This window comes from Fomitopsis serialis (assembly GCF_022376445.1).
Source record: "Fomitopsis serialis strain Sig1Antser10 chromosome Unknown B0H18scaffold_51, whole genome shotgun sequence".
Lineage (NCBI taxonomy): Eukaryota > Fungi > Basidiomycota > Agaricomycetes > Polyporales > Fomitopsidaceae > Fomitopsis > Fomitopsis serialis.
In genome coordinates, this window is record NW_025955011.1 from 116,115 (window position 1) to 141,696 (window position 25,582).

Consider the following 25,582-nt stretch of genomic DNA (forward strand, 5'->3'; position numbering starts at 1 on the left):
AGCAAACACCTTAGAGATGAGAGCGCGACAAGCACTCTCGTTGAGGGCCGATCCCGCAGTCGTACGGCGTGAATACTTCGCGCGCGGACGATATGGTTGGGAGTAAAAAGGCTGCTTTCCATTCTGGTAAAGCGCGCATCTTCGGCGAGACGCGCGCCTACGTGTACAAATCCGGAAACGAGTAAGTAAGTACAGTGATGGACATAAGTGAATACAGTATACTCGTAGTATCTAGGCCCGGGCGACGAATGCCTGCGGGTCGCGGTTATTGTATGTAGCGCGGAATAGATTAATGTACGCGGTCTTAATCCTATCCGCCGCGTCCGTAACAGAGCCCCCCACCGCGGCTCGCAGGTCTTGAGCAATGTCCGGCCGGGGCTCCAACTCCAGCAGGATTCTTCCAATCGCGTACCAATGTTTGAGGCGAACCACGTCGTCGTCGCTGTCAAGGCCTCGCGGGTCGGAGAAGGCGGGGTAGTACGACGAATTCGCCCCCCAGGCTCGTCGTAGACGGTCGCGCACTTCAGCCCAGATGGTTCCGCGAGCTGCACTCGACGTCGCGTTCCTCAGCGCAGGGAGACGGCCAACCACGAGCCGTTCGACATTGAGTCGGAAGTGGTAAGTGCCCAGCTCCCACACTTCACGGTCGACCTCCCCTGGAGCCGGGTTGCGTAGGGATGGACTTCGTCATCCGGGAGGGGACGGGCGTTGGACTTCTTAAGAGCCGCCTGTAAGTGCTGAGGAGCCTTGAGGCGGTTCTTCCAACCCTTATGCTTGGTAGGGATCCAAGTCCCCGGAAGCTTGTGCAGAGCCTCGACGTGAGTGTTACGAGTCTTTAACCACCGGAGGACCGCTGAGTACCCGTCGTCGCCCTCCATTCGTAAGATAGAGGGGAACGGCATGAGATGCGCATTCTCCGGGGGAAGCTGGGGCTCCGGGCCTTGGTCATGTTCCCAGGCTAGGCATCCTACCGGGACACCGGTGTCGTTTTCGAAGGGGAGTCGGAGGAAGTCATCCACTTCGCTGGCCGTGAAGAGAGGCAGTTTGGTCCGGACAGGCGCTCCTGAGGATAGGGTGACGATGTGGAAGTCGTCCGGGGGAGGAAGTCCGCTGGAATGTTGCCCCCCAGTCGAGTTTGACGCCACCTGAGAGTCGGTCAACCGTTCTCCTAGCGGGACGCCTACTCGAGCGAAGAGCGAGGGTGGTTCTTCGAACCTATCGAGCAGGGGACGGTTGAGGTGACGTTCCGCAGGAAGAGCATCCGAAAGGGGAGCCGTCGCTTCGCCAACTGTCAGACGGTCGGCGAGCGAGCGGACTGGCTTGGTTGACGCTGGTCGCGACAGACAGTCCAACAGAGTGGGAGCAGTCGAGGCGATAGTTGAAACGGGGGAGGGTGAACGGCGGCGACCTCGCTCAGTCCTAACAGGACTTCGTCCTCGATCCTCTCGTACTGGTTCCCTCTGGTCAGAACGCTGCCTGGACATGCCGCGCGAGGAAGAGAGCTGACGCCTTGAACCGGCGTTGGGTCGGTAAGAGTCGCCGACTCTCCGGTCACGTCGAGGTGAGTAGTCGTGGTAGGAGCGACGTGGAGGGGAGCGGCGAGGGATACATTCGTATGGGCGCGAGTGGACGTAGTCTCGTGAAGGACGAGGCGGGGAGTGGCGACGACGAGGAGACCGGGATCGAGACGATCTTCGTTGCAGGCTTCGAGGAGAGGGCGAGCGGACTCGGCGTAGCGGTGGATGGCCAGCTCGAGGTTCCGGCGGCGAAGAGCGGAATTCCTTCTGCTTGCCTTTGTCGATGTTCGACGGGCGGGGCGGCGAAGGGCTCCTTCTTCGTTCGAGCTCCTGAGGGGAGCCCGGCTCGGGCGACGGAGGCAAGGAAAACGCCATAGGCAAGTCTCTCCGGAGGGGCGAAGAGTTCGCGCCGCTCCGGGGAGGCGTGGCTGGGCGAACATCTGTGGAGACTACCATCGGTGAATCTCCTCGAAGGGGGAAGAGTTCACACCGCTTCGAGGAGGAGTGGCCGGGCGATCCTCCATGATGATGTTGGACACTGGATGAGTGTTCCCAACATTCTCATCCCCTGGGAGAGACGTTGAAGGCAGTGTTGTGGGAGGAGTTGGTTCTACTCCCGGAGTGGAGGCGACGAGGGAGGAAGGGGCAGACGTCCACGCGGGCACTGGGAACTTCATGTAATTGAAGTCCGGGTCTTCATCGGCGCTGTCCAACTCATCTTCTTCTTCTCTCTGTCTCTTCCTACTCTTCTTGTTCGAGGGGGCCTTAGGCGCGTGATCCTCGTCGTCCCAGTACTCCAGAAGAAGACGAATATCGAGGCGAGCCAAGGAACCTTGCACCACGGAAGTGGGAGGAGGCTTGCGAGTTACGCACCATACAGGGACCCCGTACCATACTAATCGCTTCAACACTTCGTCCTCGTTCTCGTCCACCCAGCTCCCGATCCCGATGAGATTCGTAGCGGGCGCACTCATGAATCCTTCGTCGAATACGAGCTGTAGATACCTCTTATACGAGTACGCCCGTAGTTCGAGGAGGTGGCGTTGGATGAGGGCCACATCCTTCCGGAAAGGGAAAAGCTCCTGCGAGTAGCTGCGGAAGCGGTATAGAGCGTCCTGGACGTCGGCGGGACGGAGTCTAAGACCTCCATCAGGGAAAACCGCCCAGATGCTTGGGCCCTCTGAAGAGCAACAGAGAGTGCTTTGAGAGCGCCAAAGTAGCCAAACCGCCTCAACCAATCTCAACACAAGTGCCTCGGTCTCAAGAGGAATTGTTTGACAAAAGCAGCTTTTTATTTTTATTTATTCCTTGAAGTGCGTTTCCAACCGCCATTTGTCAGGGCAGCCCAGCATTGGGTTTCCCACTCAAAAAGCAATAATAAACTGGTTTGCGAGTGATAAAACCAACGTCCAATTCCTACTCATTAAGAGGTTGGGACTGCTAATCAAGAGCTCTCAAGATGTGCATATTGCGCCCATAGCATGGTTATAAATGGATCATGATGCACTTCAGTAGGCAATGCGAGCGAACAGTTCATTGCGGTATTGACGGTGCATACAGTAATACATGATCACAACACGTAGCTATACAGGGTATACCACCAGCTCGTGGATATGAGAGCGATGTTAGTAATGCAGCTGGTGTTTGAGCCCAGTAAAAGCTACAGAGAGGCGGAGAGGACAGCGCAGGCATGGGCACAGAATGACAGTCCGAATACGACGTACATGATGTAGAGAACCTCGACGAAGATGATCGTACACGAAACGGAGCGCAGCGAGACGTACTGCATTTCAGTTCCACCACCTGACGGACGTAGACAGGACGTAGACACCACCATGGCAAGACCTATTCAGTTTCAGGAATTATGCTCCATGTCAGACCGTCAGTTCACGCACCTGCACACTCCTCTACGCGGTCGACGGGGCCTCTGCATCCTCTTCACGCTCGTCAGGCTGGCCTGAGCCGCTTGCCGAGGCCGCCGCAGGCACGTCACTAGCCTTCGTGCCAGTGTTCTTCGGCGCCCACAGCTTGGAGATGCGCGAGATCGCGGCCGTAGGAATGCCACGGGTGACCGTAGGCTCAGCTGCCTCGTCGTCGTCGTCTACGCTCGTGCTCGAGATCCCTGCAAGCCTCCTGATAGGCACCATGTTGTGTCAGCACAGCGTCAGCAACAGGCTATGTGCTTACCGTATGGTGTTCGCCAACGTCTCATCCATTGACTTGCAGAACCGAGCACAGCCCTCGTCGTACTTCGACGGGTCACTCGGGTCCGCACAGCGCCACAGGTTGTCGATGCTGACCTTCAGACGATCGTGCCTACAAAGCACAGTTAGGCCGGCGCTATAAACAAATAATGTTCCTTACTCGGTGGCGTACGTCTTCTCGTCGAAGCTGACGGTGACGTTCACCTTGACGGCCTCGTCCAGCGCAACGATGATCTAATGCACAATGACTTGAATAGAGGCTTCAGTACCTAGGGTATCGTACTCACCGCAGAGCAGACCAGAGCTATCATGTTGCTCGACAGGGGCTGCTTGTTGATGTCGAACCGCGCGTGGTTCTCAGGCCGCATGGCCTCCCGATGAGCTCCAGACCACCACTGACGAGCTGCGACTTCAGCCACAGCCTCGTTGTGGAAGGGAGCGTCCAGGTTGGCCACCCACAGCTAATACATATCAGTAAGCCGTACCTAGACATTGGCACGCACACGCACCGAGGGATCCACCATCGGATCTGGCATCTCCAAGTTGCCGTGATGGAACGTGAAGTCCTGCTTCAAGAACTTCACGAGAGCCTCGAGGTGACTCGCCGTCTTCTCGTTGTACTCAGCACTGCTGAGCTTCTTGCCGTCAGAGCCGTGTTGCGGCACCTTGAACGCGAGGAAGTTCTTCTCGACGACGCGCTTTGCCTTCTGCTTGACTTCCTGACGAAGTTGAGATGACACCTTCGCCACCTGACAATTTGCTCGATGCTCATGTCACCGCTGAGACATCATGAAGTGACGACTCACATAGTGGATCATCCTCCCGCGAGTCACTGTAGTATCCGCCCACGCCCTGTTGTACGCGGTCAAGAACTTTTCGGTCTTGTACCTCTCGTGCTTCTCCATGAGCATCTTCATGATCTCCACGGGCTTCTCGGTCTTCTCCATACGACCGTCCTTCATGACTCGAGGCCACGCGTTCTCCAAGCTGAGGTACACGCGGAACTCCTGCTGGGCGTGGTGCAGGAAGCTCTTCAACGGCTCCTGCGTCATCGTCTCGAGCACGTTGTTGTCGACGTCGATGACCTTCTTAGGCCGGCCGACCTTGCGCTTGCCCTTGCTCTGGGCTTTCTCTTTCTTCTTCTGCTGAGGCTTGTCCTTGACCTTGACGACGATCTAGGCCAAACGTCAGTCAAACGCCGCCTTCCAAGCCACAGTCTCACCTCGTCATCCATGTCCACGTCGCCATCAAGCTCGTCAACGTCTTCCTCTCGGTCGTGACTCGACACCTTGTACTCGCTGCCATCGTCGTCAGAGTCGTCCGGGACGTGGATGGGGGACATCGACTCCATCTTGACGCGACGAGTACGCCTTGCTGCACCCTTTCCTGCTCTGGATGGCGAACCTGCTGTCACAGATATCAGTCATCAGCGTGAGTTGTAAGACACACCAGTGGCTCACCGCCCTGTCCAGAACCTTCCTCGTCCTCGTCCTCGTCCTCGTCCTCGTCATCGTCCTCATTCTCCTCGTCACTGTCCTCCAGACGCAGGAAAGTCTTCTTCTCCGGAGGCTTCGCAACGCCCTGCGTCTGCTTGGCTGATTTTGTACCTGAGGAATTAGTAAAATACGCGACTCTTTGAGCGACTTACCAAGGGATGCAGCCAGGTCCTCCTCCTGCCTGGGCGCCTTCGAGCGCGACACCGGGGGCGAGGACTGGATGACCACCTCCGGTATGACAACACGCTTGCGTCCAGGCGACACCTCTGCGAGGTATGCGTCAAAACAGGACCGTATGCTCCGAAGAACATGACGCTCACCAGACGTCTGACCTCCTCTTGCGCTCGTCGACGCGGCGTCGGCTGCCGATGCGTCCTGACCAGCTGGCTTACTTGCCAGCTGGGTCTTCGCCTTCTTCTTCTCGGGCTGCTCCACGCTCGCCTCGTCATCGCTCGCCTCCTTCTCGGGAGCCTAATGAGTGGGAAATCACGTTTCGAATGGTCCACCCGGAGTGCATTTGGCCCGTTTGTAACGGTGGACCCGGGCTCGGCCGGAGCACTCCGGGTCCACCGTTCGGAGCGGCCGCCGGCAGCAACGAACCGGCCGGAGGGAGGGTGGTGGTTAGGAATGGTCCGGCCGGCCTGTGGTGTAACGTTCCGGCCGGACCTCAGGCGAACAACCCGGCCGGAGGCCTCGAAAAAATAGGCTTCCTACGGTCCGGCCGGACACAGACCCAGCGTTCCGGCCGGACCCCTTGTCAACGACCCGGCCGGAGGCCTCGAAAAAATAGGCTTTCTACGGTCCGGCCGGACACAGACCCAGCGTTCCGGCCGGCAACCAGGTCAACGACCCGGCCGGAGGCCTCGAAAAAATAGGCTTTCTACGGTCCGGCCGGACACAGACCCAGCGCTCCGGCCGGCAACCAGGTCAACGTTCCGGCCGGAGGCCTCGAAAAAATTAGGCTTCCTACGGTCCGGCCAGACCCCTTGTCAACGTCCCGGCCGGAGGCGTCGAAAAAATAGGCTTCCTACGGTCCGGCCGGGGCTCATATCAATGATCCTGCGGGCCAAATCGGCACCAGAATTGTCAAGGGCACTCATCCAGACAACGTGACATCACATTAGATGGCGCATGCATGAACCAGCACCTAGCCGGGGTCACTTGAGCACTGACAACATCACATGCCTACAAACATGAGGCAAACACATGGTCACCACATGTTGCCCATCAGGTCCTCCACATCGTGCAAACTTGTCGCACAACTCTTCTCCAATCCCCCCCCCCACTCTCCAACATGACTACCGCACAGATCAGCACCCAATTTCGTTCCTACCTGAAGGGGACATATTTACACTGGCTGTCTCGCATGCAGGAGGGCCAGGCGATGAAGCCCGAGCCACTTCCGGGTCTCTTCCTGGATGTGTATATGATACGCCAGGCGACGAATGCTGGCAAGATGTTAGCTCAGGCTTATTGTAACCGAAGTGAGCTTCCATTGACCGCCATCGTAAGCTTGGCTAACACTCCACTTGGAGGGAGCGTTGAATGGGACGCATTGACTTATCCGATGACAACACCGAGCGATGAAGAAGCCGAGAACGTACAGTACGAGGCGTGCAAGGAGCCTGCGACCATCGAGGATAGCGCCGGCCGGATTCTTTTGTGGCATCTCCCCGGCGTAATCACACCGTACTACCAGGTATGCGAGATCGCCAGGCAGACATCACACCGTTGTTAACAATCAAGCAGCAGTTCATATGGGACACCGCAGCTCAACTGGAACCGCTGTTCCTCCGGTACCCCCCCACCACCACCGAGAAGTGGAGACAAGATATCAACAACTACCGCAATGCGGATGAATGTCCAATCTTCCCGCCGTCATGCTTATCTGCCTCGCCCGGCTGGTTTCAGCAGGGTCATACGGTGCGCATCCGTGGCGTACTGATCATCATATGTTGTATTAATCCGCAACAGGGTACTACAGGTCCACCCCAGGTATCGCGGCTGCTGAGGGAACCGACCTCGCTCGCCCGACCGTGGCTCTCGGCGATGGAGCACCCCCATATCATCCTCTCGGCGATGCTCGAGATACTCCATCCGGACCTCTATGCAAGTGGCGTGGCGTCGATCAATGCACTGCGCAACGACCCGGACCGCGCTAGCGTCGCCGAGATATGGAACACGCCATTCAACGCCTTATCGGTGATTGCCAACCGGGCCAGTCCACTTCACCGAGACGTACTCTCGGCGAAGCACTGGTACGATATGATTCTCACGCTCGGCGGAGACAAGACCTTGCATATGGAGTATCCTACTTTGGGAATGAAGATGCCATACTACAGTGGCACTATGGAGGTATTTTCTGGCTGTCGCATACCTCATGCCGTACGGCAATCGACCCAGGAGCGCTTGTGCTTATCTTACTATATGCGTGAGGCGGTACATGCATGGACAAACGCTCCCCCGGCGGATTGGCGGATGGACTCGGAGTAGCTGTATAACCTTACACTGTGTTTACAATATATATGGAACTGTTGATGTGCTCGGCGGTTTCATCTTCACCATAACTGTACAGGTATAGCAGACAGTCTGGCCTAGCCAGCTGCCTTGCTGCCCAATCGTTCTGCCGGTGTTTGATTCGGCCGGCCGGTGCACATAAGAACATCAAAGCCTTCCCTGTCATATCACGAGATGTAAATACCGGTGCCAACACGACTGTACACTAATGGGACATCCCGACTATCCATCATGCGACTCTGAGACAGGACGGGGTGGCAAGAGCCCGCCGCAGCACTCGGCGCTTCTCCTGGCTGCAAGACCGCTAACTCGGCCGCCTTCACTCGGTCCACCGCCCGCCAGTAATCCACCTCTGCCTGGATGTATAGATCCATGCCGGCCATCGATTCGCCGAGACCGTCCAACCAATTCAGGGCTTGGACTGGCACGTTTGGGGGCATGTTCTCCGGTGAGATCACACCTGGCTCGGGTATTTTTGGGAGCACAGGGAGGTGGATGCGGTCGGTGTGAGCTCTCACTTCGTCCTAGTTTTTATTGTATAAGTCCCATGTAATGTGAATGTGCTGTGTAAAACCTACCCGGAGCTTCTCCACATGCAGCCGGCCATCAAGATGCTGGAGTTGCTGTTGGGCGGCCTTCAATTGCTCGGCGACCATCTCTTGGATTTTGGCCTGCTCGGTCGTGATGTCATCCAGCGCATCTTCGATTTGATCCCGGACTTGAGGCAGATCTTCCATCCAGGCACCGACCTGCCCCTCTGTCGTGGCATGAATATCCGGAAAGGCCGGAGAGAATTGGTCAGTTACCTGGTTCACCAGAGTGCTCGGCGTGCAGCGAGGATGTCTCCGGCTGCGGCGGTTGAGCGACATCCGCCGCTCGGAAGCCGAGGATCATGTCCACCAGGACCTCCTCCTGGGTCTTACCCTCCGGCAGCATGATCGTGCAGTACTTGTCCATCACTTCCCCGAGACCCAGTTCCTCGGCCACATCGGGCTTCATCAGCCGCTCGAAGCCGAGCATCATGGCCGCCAGCGACTAGTGCATCAGTGGTTACTATGGTGCAGACACGTAAGTATGGATTGACCGCACCGTATAATGGATCATTGCTATGTATGGTAATTCTCCATTCTCCGTCGGGCGCAACTCCTGCCGGGCTGTGGCGTCCCTTAGTCCTCGTGCCCGGTATGCGCTGTATCCAGTCTCTATTCAGAGGAACTGTCTACACTTGCATACATGGGGCGATGAGGATGGTAAAGGACTGAGGTCTCGTAGGTGCACAGGCGCGCCATACGAGCCCTCAGGCAAACAATGACAAACATACAAGACGAGAAATACCGTAACGGGAATATCCGTTACACCCTCCCCCACTGGACACGACCACGGGTCCCAGCGATAACCAGAGAAACAGATAGAAAAAAGGAAAAAGAAAGGAAACACACGCAACAACCCAACGGTGGTAGCGAGTGGCAAAACAAAGATGATGTTGAACTGTAGACAACGACATGCTAGATCGTGTCAGTGAGCAGACACAACCATTCACCATTGTCATACATAACTTGATGGAGTTATGCAACCAGGAACGTAGACTACTACTCGGACTTGGAGTAGTAGTCTGCGTCTTCCGAGTTACCCTCATCTTCGGCAGATAGTGCAGAAGAACTCTGGATATCCTCCATCTCAGACTGCTCGTAGTAGTCAGAGACTACTACCGAGTTTGTCTCTTCAGACCCTGAACTTCGTGAGTACCACGAGCTATGGTGCTCGGACTCGGAGAAGTACTCCGACTCAATCTGGTCAGGGTACTCCTCACGAGTGGTGGTATGAGGCTCCTCATCAGAGGAGTTATACCAGTCAGAGTCATCCCGAGGTTGACTGCGAGGTGGTACAACAAGCCATCCCAGCTTGTTGTAGGCCCAATATCGCACCATCTCCATAGGTAATGGTGCAATGAGCAGAGGATCAAACTCGAGAGGAACCACTTCCAATTCCCTCTGGAAGTGGTCCCATGCTCGACGAGCAGCACGAGAATATGTCCCCGGTCGCGGGGACATCTCCTCGATGGCCTGTCCACAGCTGAGTGCAGATCTCTTGCAGTGAGCCCAAATGGCCCACTCGCCATCACTCGCCGCGGATTCGGCCTCGTCGAAATCGTGGTCGAGCTGGTCCGCGAGGAGGCTGAAACACAACTTGCACAACACCTCATCCGTGGGCCATTGACTCACGTCGACGATTACTGGACAATCCGGTGTGCATGCTCGGTTCAAGACTGGTACTTCGCGGCACGAAGTACCGGCTTCCCGAGTGGCGTTGTGGCCACGATGGTCACTACTAGTACCCTCCACGTCGAGTCGATCACTCGACACTCGCGGTACTAGTACGGGTAGTACCTGTCTCGATGTTTGACATGAGGCCTCTTCGCGCAACATACTGGTGGCAGTGTGAGATAGGCGGCGGCCACTCAAGGCCCCGCTCCCTTCCCCTCTCAGGAGAGTACCCCCCTCGTGGAGGAGGTAGCTCCTCCCTGTGCTCGCGCCAGCTCGGTCTCAGTACCATTAGTAGCAGTCGAACGTCGCCGTTCGCCTGAGTCCAATGATTCCAGCCCTCGCGCTGGCTGTGCCTTCTTACGGGCGCGCGACGACGCCCTGGTCATCGCGTCATTCGATGCGGGCGCATCACCTGGTAAACTGGATGTGCCTGCCACACCATACGGCATGAGTATTTGCACCCGCGAGGACGAGGGTTCGTCCTCGCCAAGTGTCTCCACTACTGGAGTTATTGACGTCGACTTGTCAGTCGACGTCAATCCAGTCGACTGACCCGGGTCCGAGGAAGGAGACGGCACATTCGTCTTGGATGTGCTCGGCGGTGGGTCCCGGTCTTGTTCGTTGGATGTGCCAAGTACCTCGCGGTACTTGGTGTAGTGTTCGTCGCCGTAAGCCGCGACCAGTCCACGTTGGTCTTCGAGGTGCTGCCAGTGGGCGCGACGTGCAGGTGGCATGTAGCGTCCCGACGGTCGCCATCCGGGCTCGGGTGCAGCCTGTCGCACATCTACCTTTGTAGATGTTTCGGTCGACTGCTCGCGATCCACGGGATCTGGCCTGCCCATTTTTTCGTTAAGGCTCGTTTCAGTGTCGCCCAGCGGTGGCACTGTAATGGGAGAAGGTGGGTGGGCGAGTACCTCGCAGTACTCGCCCTGGTCAGTCAGACGATCGTGTCCGCCTGCAGCATCCTCTGCATCGAAGGTAGTGCTCGATGGCGGTGCCGCACCAGACGTGGATAGGTGGGACGCGTCAGTAATGCGTGTATGCACTCCGGACGCGCCGCCGTGCGTGGCCACAGATACGACTAGTATGTCGTTCTGTGGTGTGAATGGACCACTGTCCATTGCGACGACCTTCAGGGTGGTCGCAATCGGCGCGAGCAGTGGTACGGAAGCGGGTGACGGCGGTCGCGATGCGAGTACTGAAGTGTACTCGCTCTTCGGGTCACTGGCGAGCTCAGAAATGCTGGCGTCGAGCGTAAGGCTCGACGTCATTGGTGGTATCGGGATGGAAGATGGTGACGGCGAGGTGAGTACCGTGAGGTACTCGTTGTTGAGCTCACCGCCGAGCTCCTCCGCGTATGCATCGCACGGTATGCCCGACGTCCGCATAGGAGCTACCAGGACGTTGGGTGCGTCGATCGAGCTCGCCGGCTCGCCGGTCATACCGCCATGCCTGACCATGCCGGGTACGACCTGTAGGTCGTCCCCTGGGCTGACTGTACCACTGTCGTATGCGGTGACTGTCACGACAACCGCCTCGGTTGTCGTGGTCGTCACGGGCGGTGATAATGGGATAGGAGATGGTGGTAGGGGCAGGGGGGGTACGTCTCTCGCAGACGTACCTGTCGTCGAGCTATCCCACTCGACTCGCACACCTTCTGTGCTTGCCCTGCACCCTTCCCCCTCTCCTCCTTCTGCCTGACCCTCCTCATCTACCTCTCGCGCTTCCTCGCCCTCACTCATATCGCCCTCGTCCCCGCCCTGACCGTCATTCGGTCCTACGCGCGTCCCCCAGGGTTCGCGTGCGATCTCCGACTCGTGGTGCCCGTCGTAGTCGCCATGGGTGTCGGAAACCATGGAGAAGTCGATGGAACGTTGGGTGGGGTTCCCTAGGAGCGAGCCCTCGGCGAGAACTGTAAAGTTCTCGCCGGGTTGACGGTCGGGACACCGGTCTGGCGTATCGGGTTTCGTAAGCGCCGGCCGCTGCACTACCGGCAGTGCGGCAGTCGGGTCGCGAGCTCGAGCTCGCGCGTTCTTCAGGAGTACGCGATCGTCGGGCTGCGCGCTCGTCGGGGCGCCGGGGTCGCGGAGAGAGTGGTTGCTGGAGAAGTCGAGGTCGAGATCGGGGCTTGCCAGCTCAACCGCACAGGGTTCGGCTGTCTTTAAGCCCGAGACGGAGACTTGCACGCCCTGGAGGATGTGCAGGTTCTCCTGGGAGGCGTCCGCGCGGAATTGATGACCATCGGAGGTGATAACGAGTCCGTCCGGAGGGCCTGCCAGTTGAACCGCAGGCGGTTCATCTGTGCAGGTGCGAACCACTTGTGCTCGCCAAGGGACGGTCCGAGCCTCTCGCAGCGAGGCCATACGCGGCGGTCGGCCTTCCAAAGATCTTGTGGAGTCGAGCGCGTCGCCAAATGGGTCGCCGGGGTCGTCCCATGGCTTGGCCAACTGAACCACAGAGGATTCAGCGACGCGTTTACGAAGACGGGAGACCCGCCAGGCGGATGGCGCGAAGAAGACCAGGACCAGGAAGCGAGAGAAGAAGACGCGGAAGACGAAGACGACGAAGACCCGAGCGGAGAGGAAGACCAGGACCAGGACGGAGGAGAGGCGGAGAACGACGAGGGCGACGAAGACTAAACGGTACTAGCTGCACGGCGAAGTACCGTCCCCACACCCTACCCAACACCACCATCGACACATCGTGCACTAGGGGGGCAATCCCGGCTTGCGCCCCTAGGAGAAAGACACCGGAGTGCCGAGATATGGACCGTATGCTTTCCCCTCATTTCTCGCTTCTTCATTATTCTCTATCTTTATTACCATGCGCGTTACGTCCCGACCTCAGACCACACCATTAGACCCCGTCTCACAACCCGATTAGATTGCCTGCCCATTACTATACAAACATCACGTCTATAGACTACTATACCACCTCGAACGGGACGCAGGTCTGGGTGGCGCGTTTTAACGCCCACATTTGTACAGGCCGGCGTCCGCCGCGTCTTAGCACGTTGTTTGCTTGTTGCGGTTAATAAATGCTGAGTTCATCATCATCATCAACAGAGGATTCAGCTGCGTCGGAGCAGCCAGAGACCTGCACTTCCTCACGGAAGTGCGATCCATCTTGGGACGCCGATGTTAGCGCGATGCTACTGTCCGACAAGGAGTCAGTGAACACCGCGTCACAGCCAGTCGAGGTTAAATGGAACACCTCGGACCTGCATCGCTGCTGGTCCGTTGTACCGCCTTGCGAGATGGAAGGTACGACCTCGCGGTCGTCCACTAGTACAGGTGCACCACTTTGCAGTGCGGACGGTACAACCATTGGGTCGTCTCGTAATTCGAACGTGCCATCTTCATGGTCACTCGTGATCATGGGAGCAGCGATGAAGAGACGGTGGCCCGACGAGTCGCGGGCGATGCTCTCGGCGGGCTCCCTGTTCGTCGTCACACTCACTGGTGTGGACGCCCTGGCAGGCGCGGACCTGGCATGTGTCAAAGTGAGTACGTTCCTCCGGGACGTATCCTCACTTTTCGACCCTTCGTGCCGGTCAATAGCGTGCACATCGAGTAGTAGATTCGGTGTGTGCGCTATGAAGCGGTCGTTGTTACCGGAACAGAGCACGTCGAACGCGAAGTGCTGCGTCTCCATCGCGCAGCCTTGCGAACTGGAGGGTACGACCTCGCGGTCGTCCCCTAACGCAAGTGTGCGGCCTTGCGGATCGGAAGACACGACCAACAGGTCGTCCTGCAGCGCGGATCTGCCGTCCTCATGGCCAGCCGCGCGCTCGGTGACCTTCACGTTCTTCGCTGCACTTGCTGGTGCGGGCACGGCCAAGAGGATAGGTATCGAGGTGGATACGTCCGCCTGGGGCGTATCCGCTACTCGATAGCCAGTCATGGACTGGTGGGGCACGTCGGGCGTGCAGTACTGCGCGTCCGTCGTATCGCCTTGCAGGGTGAAAGGTCCGGGTACGACCTCAGGGTCATAACGCAGCACCCGTGGGACATCCGGTACGACTTCGCAGTCGTACCTGAGGGCAGTAGTGCCATAGTCGTGGCCAGTAGTGCGCACGACGAGCCTTGAGTTCGTCGGTACGCCTACTGGCGCAGGTACAGAGGGTATGGAGGGTACGACCTGGAGGTCGTCCCGCAGCACAGACGTGCTGCCACACGGAACATCAGGTACGACTTCGCAGTCGTACCTGGGGACGTGGTTGCCCTCTTCGTGGCTAGCAGGATGCACGACGAGCTTCTCGTTTGTCGCTACGCCTGCTAGCGCGGGCACGGGAAGCGGGGGCTGCGATGCAGGAACGTACAGTGAGTACGTACCTGTGGTAGTCGAGCCTTCGGGCTCGTGCTTCCTGCTCGCCCCGCACCCTTCCTCCCTCTGTCCCTTTGTTCCTTCCTTCTCCTCGCTATCGCTCCCCGTCTCCCTGTCCTCTTTCTGCTCTCCTCGCTCCGTGTCCTTCGTGGTCCGCTCGGTCCTGCTACTCGGCGCGGGACTTGAACGCGCATCGTTCAAGTCCTGGATCACGCGGCTGCGTTGCGTGTCGCCAGAGCCGCGGTAGGGGTCGAGGCGCGAGACGAGAGGGGAGAGTCGAGGATCCGGGGAGGAAGGAGGTGGTGATCTGGTACCGTGAAGTACCAGGTCGTCGGTCGCCACTGACTGGACTGGCGGCAAGTCAGACAGCCATTCGCGAACGCGAGTTCGCACTCGCGTTGGGGCCCCGCGCGCGTCTGGTTCGCCAGACGGGCGCTCGAGGTGGCTGCCCAGAGAGTGGGAGTGGTCGAGGACGTGGAGTCGGTGGTGGCGGTCGAGCGCAGTGCGGTGGGCGCTAGCACTCAGGCCGCTCGCCACGGACCCGTGACGCTCGACGCCCGTAGGGTCGAGCGCGTCGCGCGTCGCGTCGAGCAAGCTGCTCGACAAGGCTCGCACGTCATTCGACAACGAATATATGCTTTTTGTGTCGCGGCTCATCTCTGAGCACGCGACGGGCGTATCTACACGCGTGGGCTCGTTCCCACTGCACACAGTACTACTGTAGTACTGTGTGCCTATGCCCTCCCGTGTGCTAATGCGAGTCAGCTCCTGGCGCTGCTCGTTCACTCCGGGCACGAGCTCGACTACGGCTACGTCGTCGAGCTCGGCGCGCTCACCACTCCTCCGAGTGGTGCCGAACTTCATCGGTTGGCTGGTAGCAGGCGGAGAATCAGTCTCCGGGCGGCTCTGAGCGAGCTCGACGTTGGGCTCGAGCTGCTCAGCGCGCGGTGCCTGTTCGACCTCACGGTCGGACGGCGCCTGCTCTGTGAGTGCTCCGGCTGAGTCCTCGCGGTGAGAGGACTCAGTCCGGGTGGTCTTCGTGCGAGAAGACCGACTGCGGCTGCTGGCCTCGGACAGTGCGGCGTCGACCGTTGCCAGCAGGTCGGCCTCGAGTTGCTTGGATTCCTCGAGGGCTTTGTTGATCCGCTCTTGACTTGCGGCGAGCTTCGCTCGGACTTCCTCGCGCAACGCCTTCAGCTTGCTGCGGGTCCCACTGTGGGACCCGCGGCTGCTTCGCGAAGGTGCGGACGGGTTGGTGGTCGACTCGGACATCTTGTCGAGTTGTCGAGTTGGCCAGAATATGATCAGAATAGCATAGAGTTGTTGACGTCGAGTAGGTAGATATCGAAGTCGAGTTTCAAGGTTGTTGCCTAGAATAGATTCCCAGAGTAGAAGCTTGTCTGGAGCGCAAAAAAGTGTGGCGTCCCTTAGTCCTCGTGCCCGGTATGCGCTGTATCCAGTCTCTATTCAGAGGAACTGTCTACACTTGCATACATGGGGCGATGAGGATGGTAAAGGACTGAGGTCTCGTAGGTGCACAGGCGCGCCATACGAGCCCTCAGGCAAACAATGACAAACATACAAGACGAGAAATACCGTAACGGGAATATCCGTTACACGGGCGAACTTGCCGAGAAGGTCCTTTGCGGTACTGTTGAGAAGAGGGCCGAGGGTGGAACGCATAGTGCAGCCGTGATTGAAAGGTAGCGGGGTGTTGTGGTGCTCGGTGCGCTTCGGCAATGAAGGTTAAGAGCAAATGATATGATCGTTATCTTCAACAAGCCACACACACCCATCACATGCCCGGTGTGGCTCGCACGTGCTGAGGCACCGCCAGCGGCTCCGCATAAGGTTAAGTGTCACAGCACACGTGCCGAGTGTTTGCCGACACGGGGATCTTCCCAGGGTTGTGTGTCACTGTGGCGCATTAGTGGTGGACAGTGCCTCTTGCACATCATCCACCACCAAAAGTACTGTTCACTCAGCATGGCCCTGGATATGGTAAGTCATCGGCCGGCCGAGACAACCTCCCTTGGCTGATACACAATAGCATCCCCGCTCTGGACCATATCCCTGGCTGAGGGGAGAGTTGATGGTGTTTGCATTTTCAACCGCGTGAGCAAATCCCACGGTTCATCCTATCCGTTTTTACTGACTAAATGTTGCAGCCACGCCGAGGTAGTGCCCTTCCGTCCAAATGCATACACTATCAGCCGGTATTTCTTCGGGCATGTGGTCATGTCAGTGACCCACGAGAACAGCCGAGAAAGTGTGGAGATGCCGGAGATGGACGGCCGGCTGGCATTCCTCATGATGCTCATTGATTGGGTGGAGATCCGGGACAATTTGATTGATACCTGAGTTGATGTTTTGTCATTTGCTCTCTTTTGTAATTCATTATGCTGTGCTGCCTACTTCTCACAACTGAAACTTATATATTGGGTAACTTTTCTAACACCCAGAGACTGAGCACAACTCTCAGGTTATGTCTGAGTTGATCAGCGCTGACAATCCCTCTAACTCAGTCAGTGCTGACAGTCCCTCTATACGAAATGAGGTGTTTTCATAGCCACCAAGACCATAATTGGGCACAGGGACCCACTTGTCTGTCCGCCCGGCGAAAGGATGCTCTCTCTCGGGCCGCACTTCGGTTGTTCGCTCGGCCCGAGACTTCGGTTGTTCGCTCGGCCCGAGACTTCGGTTGTTCGCTCGGCCCGAGACTTCGGCCGTTTGCTCGGCCCGAGGGTTCGGCCGTTTGCTCGGCCCGAGGGTTCGGCCGTATGCTCGGCCCGAGACTTCGGCCGTATGCTCGGCCCGAGGTTTCGGGAATTCGCTCGGCCCGAGGGTTCGGCGCTTCGCTCGGCCCGAGGGTTCGGTGGTCTTCTCGGCCCCAGAGTTCTGCGGTGTGCTCGGGCGGAGTGGTTTCGCACATGAAGGGACGAGGAGGGCGAGAGTATGCGTTGTGGTTAATGCCATTGAGACATCATCAGGAAAAGCCATATTCACTTGAGCGTACTTCCAAGGAATCCCATTCCTTTCAAGACAGTAAAGTCAGCTTTGGCAGCTTTGGCAGCTTTCAAGTTCATCAAGACTTTCATGTCTTCTGCACAACACACTGTTGTGGATGATCTTTCCTTTTTAGCCTCTGGGGCAGCAAAAATTATTGATAGGCTTTGGAGGCATTTTGGTTTTATGTACTAGTGGCCTACTGTTATTACTGTAACTGTGATGTACTGAGCCCTGTACAAATTCCTATCCTTACTTTGACTTGTACTACTAATATTCATGTACTACTGACTACTACCGCGACCTCAAGACGTACGTTTGGGGCCGTATCAGGTGAGTCAGTTGCGTTCAGAAAAGAGCCACTGATCAAGAATGATCTGCAGTCAGCGTGTCGACGGCATCACCAGCGATCAGTCGGACGACGAGCCAGACGAGAACTTCATGGACTGGACGGCTTTGCAACAGGCCGCAAAGCCGGCGTCACCGTCCAGACCTGCCAGTGGGCCGTCAACATCGCGTCCAACCACGGCGAAACCGTCCTCGGCGAAACCGTCCTCGGCGAAACCGTCCTCTTCAAGAGCCGCTGCGAAGTCAGCGCGGACCGCTGAGCAAGAGAAGGACGGCGAGGTCGCGGTTGACGAGGTCGCGGTTGACGAGGTCGACGAGCTGCAAGGTATGTGACACGACCAGCAGGATACGTATCTCTCGAGGCCCCGCTCCCTTCCCCTCTTTGGAGAGTCCCACTCCGTGGATGTGGTAGCTTCACCATGCCCTGCGTCTGTAGATTCCCGTCCTCGCGCGGGCTGGGCTTTCCGTTCCCCAGGCGGTAGCCGTAAGTTTTTGATCCGCTCCCGGGCGCGCGACGACAGCCTTGTCGTCGCACATGCCAGTGTTGACGCGGGCACCTCGCTCGGGGTACGTGAGGTGCCTGCCACACCATGTGGTCCAGGCATTTGGATGCGGACTCGGTCTCGCCAGGTGTTGCTGTTCCTGGACCTACCGGTATATTGTCCTCGACCTGCGTTAATCCATTCGACAGTGTCGAGTTCGGAGAAGATAAGAGCACATCCAAGATGGATGTGCTCGGCGGTAGCTCCGGGTCTCGTTCGCTGGACGCGCCAAGTACTTCGTGGTACTCGGGCTGGTGCTCGTCGTCGAAGAACACGGCCGGCTCGCGTCGGTCTTGCTGGACGCGACGTGCTGGTAGCATGTAGCGTCCCGACGGTCGCCATTCAAACTCGGGTGCAGTCTGTTGTTCGTAGACGTATACTGGCTGTGATTCGCGGGATTGAGCTCGTCTGTATCTTCATCGAGGTCTGTTGCAGTGTGACACGGCGGGGACACTGCAACAACAGGAGGTGAGTTGTCAAGTACCGTGAGGTACTCGCCCTTGACAGTAGAGAGGTCAAGTCCTTGTGCGGCACCCTCTGCACCACGATGCAGGTGGAGACGTGGGTACCCTATGGTACTCGCACTGCTCGTAAGGGTGCTCAGCGGCACCTACATCAAGCTCGTCGCTCCGTGGTGTTGATGGACCACTGTTGATTGCGACGACCTTCGGGGTGGACGCGATCGGTAGTGGTATCGGAATAGGGGGTGGTGATGGTGGGGCGAGTACCAGGTACTCGCTTTTCGAGTCACTGCCGAGTTCCTCGAAGCAGATGTCGAACGAGGAGTCCGAGATCTGCGCGTGAATGGCAGAGACGTTGTGGCAGGTGTTCGAGGGACGTACGTAGGTAAGTCGAACAGTGGGGCACCGGAACTTGAAGGCGTCGCGGGCGAGTTGAGCGACGGTTGGCTGACCAGAGTGGGCGAGGTTGGAGCGAGTGGCATGGTGAAGGGAAGCAGAGGCGTCGGACGAGTGTGGTCTCACATAACACGAGGGCGGAAGAGAGAGTGAGGGAGGGCGAGATGGTGCGAGATGGTGTAGCACTCACCAGAGTCGAACTGACTCTCCTTTCCTTTCTGCTGATCTCCCTACTCGTCCCTTCGCAGTGCTTCGTCGCAGTAGCCGGAACGTCTCCTCGAGGCCATACAGTCGGTGTAGGCGGGGCGGACTTGATGTCGCGCGGCTGCTCGACGTCGGGCGTGGACACGGTGAAGGCAGGCCGGCTTCCGGGCGCGCGGACGTTCCGCACAGCCCGGTACCTTTCTTGCAGGCCGGCCGTGTGGGTGGTATCCAGTGGCGCCGCGTGAACGGAAGGGGGCGAGACGGTGCAACGCATGGATGCAAGCACATTGAGCAAGGAAGGGGGCATGTCGAGCGAGGCAAGGAGTGCGGAGCGCGGGCTAGCAGGCGAGGATAGTGAAGGGAGACGGGCGGTATTACCTTCCGTAGTCGATCTTGTTCGTTGCTCTACCTTGTTAACTTCCCAGTCTCGTGTTCTCGCCTCTGGCAGCCCCCCAGTCCCACTCACGCAAGAATGCATCCCTGCAATGGACAGGTCTTCCTCAGAAAGTCTTGACACGACCGTTTCCGCTTTGCTCGGCGCCCAGACCTGGACTTGCTCGTCCTCGCGCGTGGAGCTGGTGGTAGCCCGTCGGTCTCCGTGCATTGAGTTGGCTGTGGCACCAGGCGCCCGGACATTCCGCACGGCCTGGTGTTCATCCAGTGGGTCGTCCACGCATAGGACCTGGAAGGTCGCCGAGTCGCCGAGTCGCGAGAAGGATGTCGGGGGCGTGTCGGACAATAGCGGAAGCGCGAGACGCGAGGAAGGAGGAGAGGGAGACCAAGGGTAATTTGTGGTACTTGTGAGCAAGTCGGTCGAGGCCGTGGGTGAGGGCGTGACGCTAGTGCGTGGAGTCGAGGATGGCGGAGGGAGATGGACGCTGCGTGCGGGGGGTACTGATGCGTCGAGTGAGAGCGGAGTCGAGGGGTTGATACCGGGCGCGCGGCGATTCCGGGCTGCGCGGTGCTTGTCCATGCGATCCTCTGCGCGAGACTTCTCGAGGGCGGCTGAAGGGTGGAAGCTCGAGGCAGTCGATTGGGCGTCCTCAGGAGACTTTGAGGCTCGCGATGCTCGCGAGGGTGCGAGCGATGGGCTCGCGGCCGTACTTGCCGCCAAATTTGCTGCAGCGAGGTGACTAGCGGGTGCGCGGAGGTTCCACATGACCCGGTCTTCGCTCTGCAGCGCATCCGTGCTCGTGATTCCGCGTGCCGTCGGGTGGTTGGGGCGCGAGGAGAGCGAGGGCGAGTGAAGAGACGAAGGGACCGTGGACTCGCGTCCCCCGTCGGACGAAGAACACGCGTCGACGGAGGACTCCATCACTTGGCGCGTGAGCCTGGTAGATGGAGGCGCGAGTGAGGGGACGTGTGGCGAGGCCATGGGCGCGTCGGACAAGGACGAGGGCGCGATGCGAGAGCGTGTAGTCTAGGATGGCGGGAGGAGATGGACGGAGGAACTCACTAGAGTCGTCCTGACTCTCCTGTCTTCCCTGTCGGCTTTTATGTTCCTCTCCTCGCAGCGACTCGACCTTGCGCCGGACGGTGCATCATCGGAGTGCCTTGAATGACGCGTTGAATCGCCAGCGAGATGTCCCCAAAGCACGACAAGATCGACACCTTCACGTCGCGGTTCAGAACCTTGCTCGACAGGTCCTCCAACAGCACCCCCATGAATGCGTTTGAGTACTGCGTGCTGTGCTCGCCGAGCGCACGGCAGATATGGCCGATAACACCGACAGCGACTGTGCACAGCTGGGTGTCGTCGAAGGCCTTGAGCGCTGGGTAGAGGAAGGGGAGGAACGCCTAGATGTATGGCGAGAAGCCCTGCTCCAGGGAGGCTGCGAGCGAGCCGACGACGAGGAAGGTGTCCTCGAGAATGGTCGAGGTCTTTCCTGCTGCAGACATGAGCTGCAGGATGAGGGTCATGATGCGGTCAGCCAGTGGTTGGATGCCCTCGCCCAATTTGCGCGTAACGCTCTACTCCAAGCAGGCGCATTTAGTCACCAGAACATACGATGAACTTCGTATACGCACGATGATGACGCTGCAGAAGTTGCTCTACAGGTCGTTCCAGTTGTTGCGGTCATCGACGCCGACGATCTGATTCTGGACAAGGGTAAGCTCCAGTCCGCAGAGCCTCATTGACCTTAGGTTGACTCACTTGCATGGCAAGCAACTGCTCCATCCGCGCAAGGATAGCAACCACCGTGTTCTGAACAACGGGGATGGTATCCGCGGACGAGTGCGTAACGTAGGATGTGATCGCCTCGTACGCAGCGGTACGGTAGTTGCCTTCGTTGCTGGCACTGTTCGCGCACCATGAGATGCGTCGTCGCAAAGCATATATGCGTACTCACGTCTCAGTCACATGCAACAGTGCCTGCACGATGCCGTCGACGTACGGCGACAACGGGTTAGTGTTCGCCGCCGATTGGTCGTCGCCCTCGCTGTAGCCTAGCTGGTCCGCAAGGTTCATCAACGCCCAGCAGCAGTTCGCGACGATGCGTGGGTTATCCTGCAGGCTGTTGACGAGCGCAGACACGAGCGGATGGAGGTGTACGTCCGGTTTGATTGTGTTGATCAACAGATCGCATATCCGGCCAAGCGTCCACGCATCCGTGTCCTTGACGTGCAGGTTCTGGTCATTCATCATGTCGATCAGGATCGGCAGCGCCTGGTTGACGAGGGGCGTGAGCACGGTTGGGTCAGGACCCTCAAGGATTGAGCCGAACGCCATAACGGCTACCTCGCGGTGGTGCCAGTCCTGTGCCTTGATGTTTGCCTCGATGAATGGGATGACGGCGGGGACAATCGTGTCCGTGACGGCCTGCGCGAGCAGGCCCAGACACGTCCCTGCCGCCATGGAGATGTTCCACTCATCTTCCTGGCCGTCCTCCTCCTGGCGCGTGAGGAGCTGGAGTAGTACGGGCACAATTCCGGGCAGCGCGATCTTCGCGAAGAACTTGCTTTCGTTTTCGGGCAGCTCGCCGTATTCGGAGGCCTATCCCCGTACGTGGTCGGTATTTGGCTATTCCGGTAATCTCGGAGACACACCTCTTGGGCTTCCCATGCCAAATCCGTCTCGATCTCGCAGACAGTCGACCAAAACTCGACAGCCTGCAGGGCGATGGTTTCCTCCGTGTGTTTCATGCCCATCACAGTAAGCTGAATGAACAGAATGAGGGGAACGAATTGGTGTGGCGATTGTGAATCACGACTTACGCCGAACAGAGCACGCTCCATGTAGAAGCTCATTTTCTCGTAGTAGAGGGTCATGATCTTCACAAGACACTCGAACGCGCCGACTTGGACGGGTACGGAGTTGCATTGTGTCGCCTCGCAGACAACTTGCATGATATAATTACGCTCGCCCTACGCCATTGTCAGCAGTGATAGACACAGCATATAAGTCTGCTCTCACCTCACGCTCAAAGTTCTCGCGTACGAACTCCAGAGTTCAACAAAGAGGTGATGGCCGCCAATTGAACATCTGCAGACGGCTCCTCTTTACGCGCACCGTGGATGACAGCCGTAAGGATCTCGTTCGAGCGCATTGCCAGGATCTCAGGTTTCTGGCGCGCAGAGTCAACATGTGGCGTCCGTGGCTGCTACCAACACACTCACAATGGTCTCGCAGATGAAGCCAATCGCCTGGAGCGTTGCGATGCGCATGTTCGTGTTGGACTGGTTGTTCACGAAGCCGAGGAGAATCTCGATCAGCTCGGATCACTGGCCCTGCGGGAGCTCGACGGACGCGATGGCAGAGACGATCTGGGCGGCGACGGTGCTGATTTTCGTGTTGGTCGAGCCGAGGGCCATCATGCCATCTTGCTTTACCTTGTTGCGCGTGCTCTCGTTGAGCGTGAGCCATCGGTTAGAGTAGTCTAGTTGTCGTGCACTTTCCTGGGTCGGGGGTTAGGACAGAGGGCTAGAGGAGGTGGGATGATCTCATCACTTACACGGGTGGTCAGAGCATTGTTAAGAGTGAGACCCGCCGCGTTCCTCACGTGTGCGGGCGAGCTTTCGTTGACGAGCTCAGTAGAGAGCATCATCATGTACGCGGGCTGTTCATCGCTGACGCATGAGTCAGAAGGGGAGAGGTTGGGTGTAACGGGCGACACTGAAGGAGCACACCGGTAGGGTGATTTAGTTATAGACACGCCAATAAGGATCGCAGACCTTCCGCGTCGGATGGAACAACCCCTGCAAAACGTAGCTGAGCAAGATGCCAGGGCCAAGCGTCACCCGCATGGCCTTGACAGCATCCATGACCGCGCCGATGACGTGCAGTCTCTAAGCGGTTCGGCCATACGAGTTTCATCAGATGGAATCCTCGCATTCGAGGCCGGCAACGCCAAGGGCGAGGTGCTCGACGAGGGTGCTTGCTGTCTGCCAATGGACGAGGTCACGGTCGGTGAGAGCATCCTCCTGCATGGGGACCACAGAAGGGGCATAGTACGCGGGCTGCCGTCCTACGTACTCGAAGACGAATGACAGCGCCTTCAAGCAACTGGTGCAAACGTTCAGCTCAGGAGTCCGGTACTCGTTCAGAATCGCGGGAATACAAGTGAAGGGACCGCAAGTTTCGGCCACGATGGCGACGGCGACCGTGCGGCAGACATCTGCCGTACCTGCACACGGAGGTTCATGAGCAAGACTTGCAAGACGTCTTGGGGACCCAAAGTCCTCGCCATGTAACCGAAGGAATTGACGCCACCCGGCGAATGCCCTTCTTGTGCGCCTCGAGGTCGTGTAGTGCCAACCAGATACGCATCCATTCATGGGCTGGTACAAACTCAGCGTCCTATACCTCCACCTCTCCCAGCTTCAATCCGCCCTACGTGATGTTCCGTGCGTCCGAGCTGCAGTCGCCTCTACTACATAATTAGAGCTGTAGAGAAATGAACTTAGCTACTTACCTTGACTTGACGACGTTGCCGTTGTTTACTGGTCTTCAGGTATAATCGAGGTCGATGGCTTGCGTCGTGCCGACCGCCTGCGTTTTGGCGAATGATTTGATGTCGGGTCTGGCCCACGCGTTTCATCCTTCTTGCGTCGTTTGCTCGTCCGGAGGTTGGAAGACTCTCTGGGAGTCGCGCGTTTGGTGTGGGTAGGCTGGTGAGCCGACTGTCAAGCAAGAGGTTGCAGTCAGCACGGTGAATCGGAGCAACGAAGTTCTCACATTCACCTTGTGCGACCCTTGTGACGTGATCACGCTGCTGTTTGCCGTCGAGCTGGACGCCGCGGTCGAGCTGGACGCCGCGGTCGACCGCCCGGCAACGCTGACTGCCATCCTCTCGCCTTCGCCCCTCTCGTCTTCGCTGTCGGAAGAGATGACTATGACGACCGGTTTTGGCTTGAGTTTCTTGACTCGTAGCCGAGGCGGTAGAGGGACGTCTGTGTAGTCTACCGTGTTCTGGTACCCACAGTAAACGAATCCGTCTTCCTCGAGCTTCTTTACGTGGACCGCGCTCTTCTCGACGTCGACGCGGTGGAAGCCTAGGTATTGGACCTCCTTGTCTCGAGGTTTTCTCTTCGGTGGCATGCTGTGCGCAGCAGGGAAGGGCGAGAACAAGAGAGGTGAGACGAGATGAAGAGACGAGATACCGTTGAAGTGGTCGGTCGCGCAGGACACGGAGTTTGCGGGGCGACTTCCGGGACCCGGACGGACCCGGACGGATCTCGATCTCGATCGCAAGCGCAACTTTGCGCACTTCTCGGACCGCCGTCCTCTCTACCGTCTCCTCCACCCCAGCTAGTGCATTGCAGGCCCCGACTCGCGTGGTTGCCCCTGCTCCCCCAGCCTGCCCCTCTCCCCTCGTAGACACGCACACGACCTCAGGCAACACGGCGCACACACGGACGATGAGCACGCACGCGCGCGCGCGAACGCGGCCGACAAACTCGCCACGGGTCTGGACGCAGCGACAAACGGACGGCTGGCGTGGACGACGAGCAGACGGCAGGCATGGACGGCGAGCAGACAGCAAGCGTGGACGACGAGCAGACGGCGCGGACGGGCGAGGGCGAGGTGAGTCAGGACACACGAGTAGGCTCATTAACATCAAGCACAGGACGTGGCTACGTGCAGTGCGACGCGCACGACGACCGCGAGCACGCAGGGCTAATTTCCTGCGTGCAGGCGCAGACGACGAGCGGATAGCAGGCGCGTCAGTGAAAGAGAGAAGGTGAGTACAGATGCTAGCCAGCGAGCAATCTGACTACCAGCACAGGGCGTAACACTGTGCAGGACAGCGCACACACCGACCGCGAGCTCGCTGGGTGAATGCCCAGTGCACAGACACGG

At 58.3% G+C, this 25,582-nt stretch overlaps 4 protein-coding genes across 4 annotated transcripts; 1 reads left to right on the plus strand and 3 right to left on the minus strand.

The window, feature by feature from the left end:
- Nucleotides 1–3,424: 3,424 nt before the first annotated feature.
- Nucleotides 3,425–5,734, minus strand: B0H18DRAFT_956106 (uncharacterized protein; the record flags this gene model as incomplete). The annotated part of the gene is given in 11 exon segments (XM_048042432.1): nt 3,425–3,650; nt 3,705–3,833; nt 3,882–3,955; nt 4,009–4,182; nt 4,231–4,470; nt 4,528–4,896; nt 4,944–5,128; nt 5,182–5,328; nt 5,370–5,483; nt 5,538–5,688; nt 5,708–5,734. 11 exon segments carry the CDS (start codon nt 5,732–5,734, stop codon nt 3,425–3,427), a joined length of 1,836 nt encoding a protein of 611 aa, XP_047891579.1.
- A 2,167-nt stretch (nt 5,735–7,901) lies between these two features.
- B0H18DRAFT_1120732 (uncharacterized protein) lies at nt 7,902–8,757 on the minus strand (the record flags this gene model as incomplete). The annotated part of the gene is made up of 3 exons (XM_048034196.1): nt 7,902–8,258; nt 8,313–8,491; nt 8,541–8,757. The coding sequence occupies 3 exons, from the start codon at nt 8,755–8,757 to the stop codon at nt 7,902–7,904; spliced, it is 753 nt and encodes a 250-aa protein (XP_047891580.1).
- Nucleotides 8,758–16,310: 7,553 nt separating this feature from the next.
- Nucleotides 16,311–16,685, plus strand: B0H18DRAFT_1120734 (uncharacterized protein; the record flags this gene model as incomplete). Its single annotated transcript, XM_048034197.1, has 3 exons — nt 16,311–16,325; nt 16,375–16,439; nt 16,493–16,685. The coding sequence occupies 3 exons, from the start codon at nt 16,311–16,313 to the stop codon at nt 16,683–16,685; spliced, it is 273 nt and encodes a 90-aa protein (XP_047891581.1).
- Nucleotides 16,686–20,414: 3,729 nt separating this feature from the next.
- B0H18DRAFT_1085812 (armadillo-type protein) lies at nt 20,415–23,330 on the minus strand (the record flags this gene model as incomplete). Its single annotated transcript, XM_048031964.1, has 13 exons — nt 20,415–20,455; nt 20,817–21,078; nt 21,130–21,252; nt 21,310–21,333; nt 21,437–21,581; nt 21,633–22,276; nt 22,330–22,440; nt 22,498–22,647; nt 22,697–22,723; nt 22,764–22,847; nt 22,900–22,995; nt 23,026–23,178; nt 23,235–23,330. 13 exons carry the CDS (start codon nt 23,328–23,330, stop codon nt 20,415–20,417), a joined length of 1,956 nt encoding a protein of 651 aa, XP_047891582.1.
- Nucleotides 23,331–25,582: the final 2,252 nt, after the last annotated feature.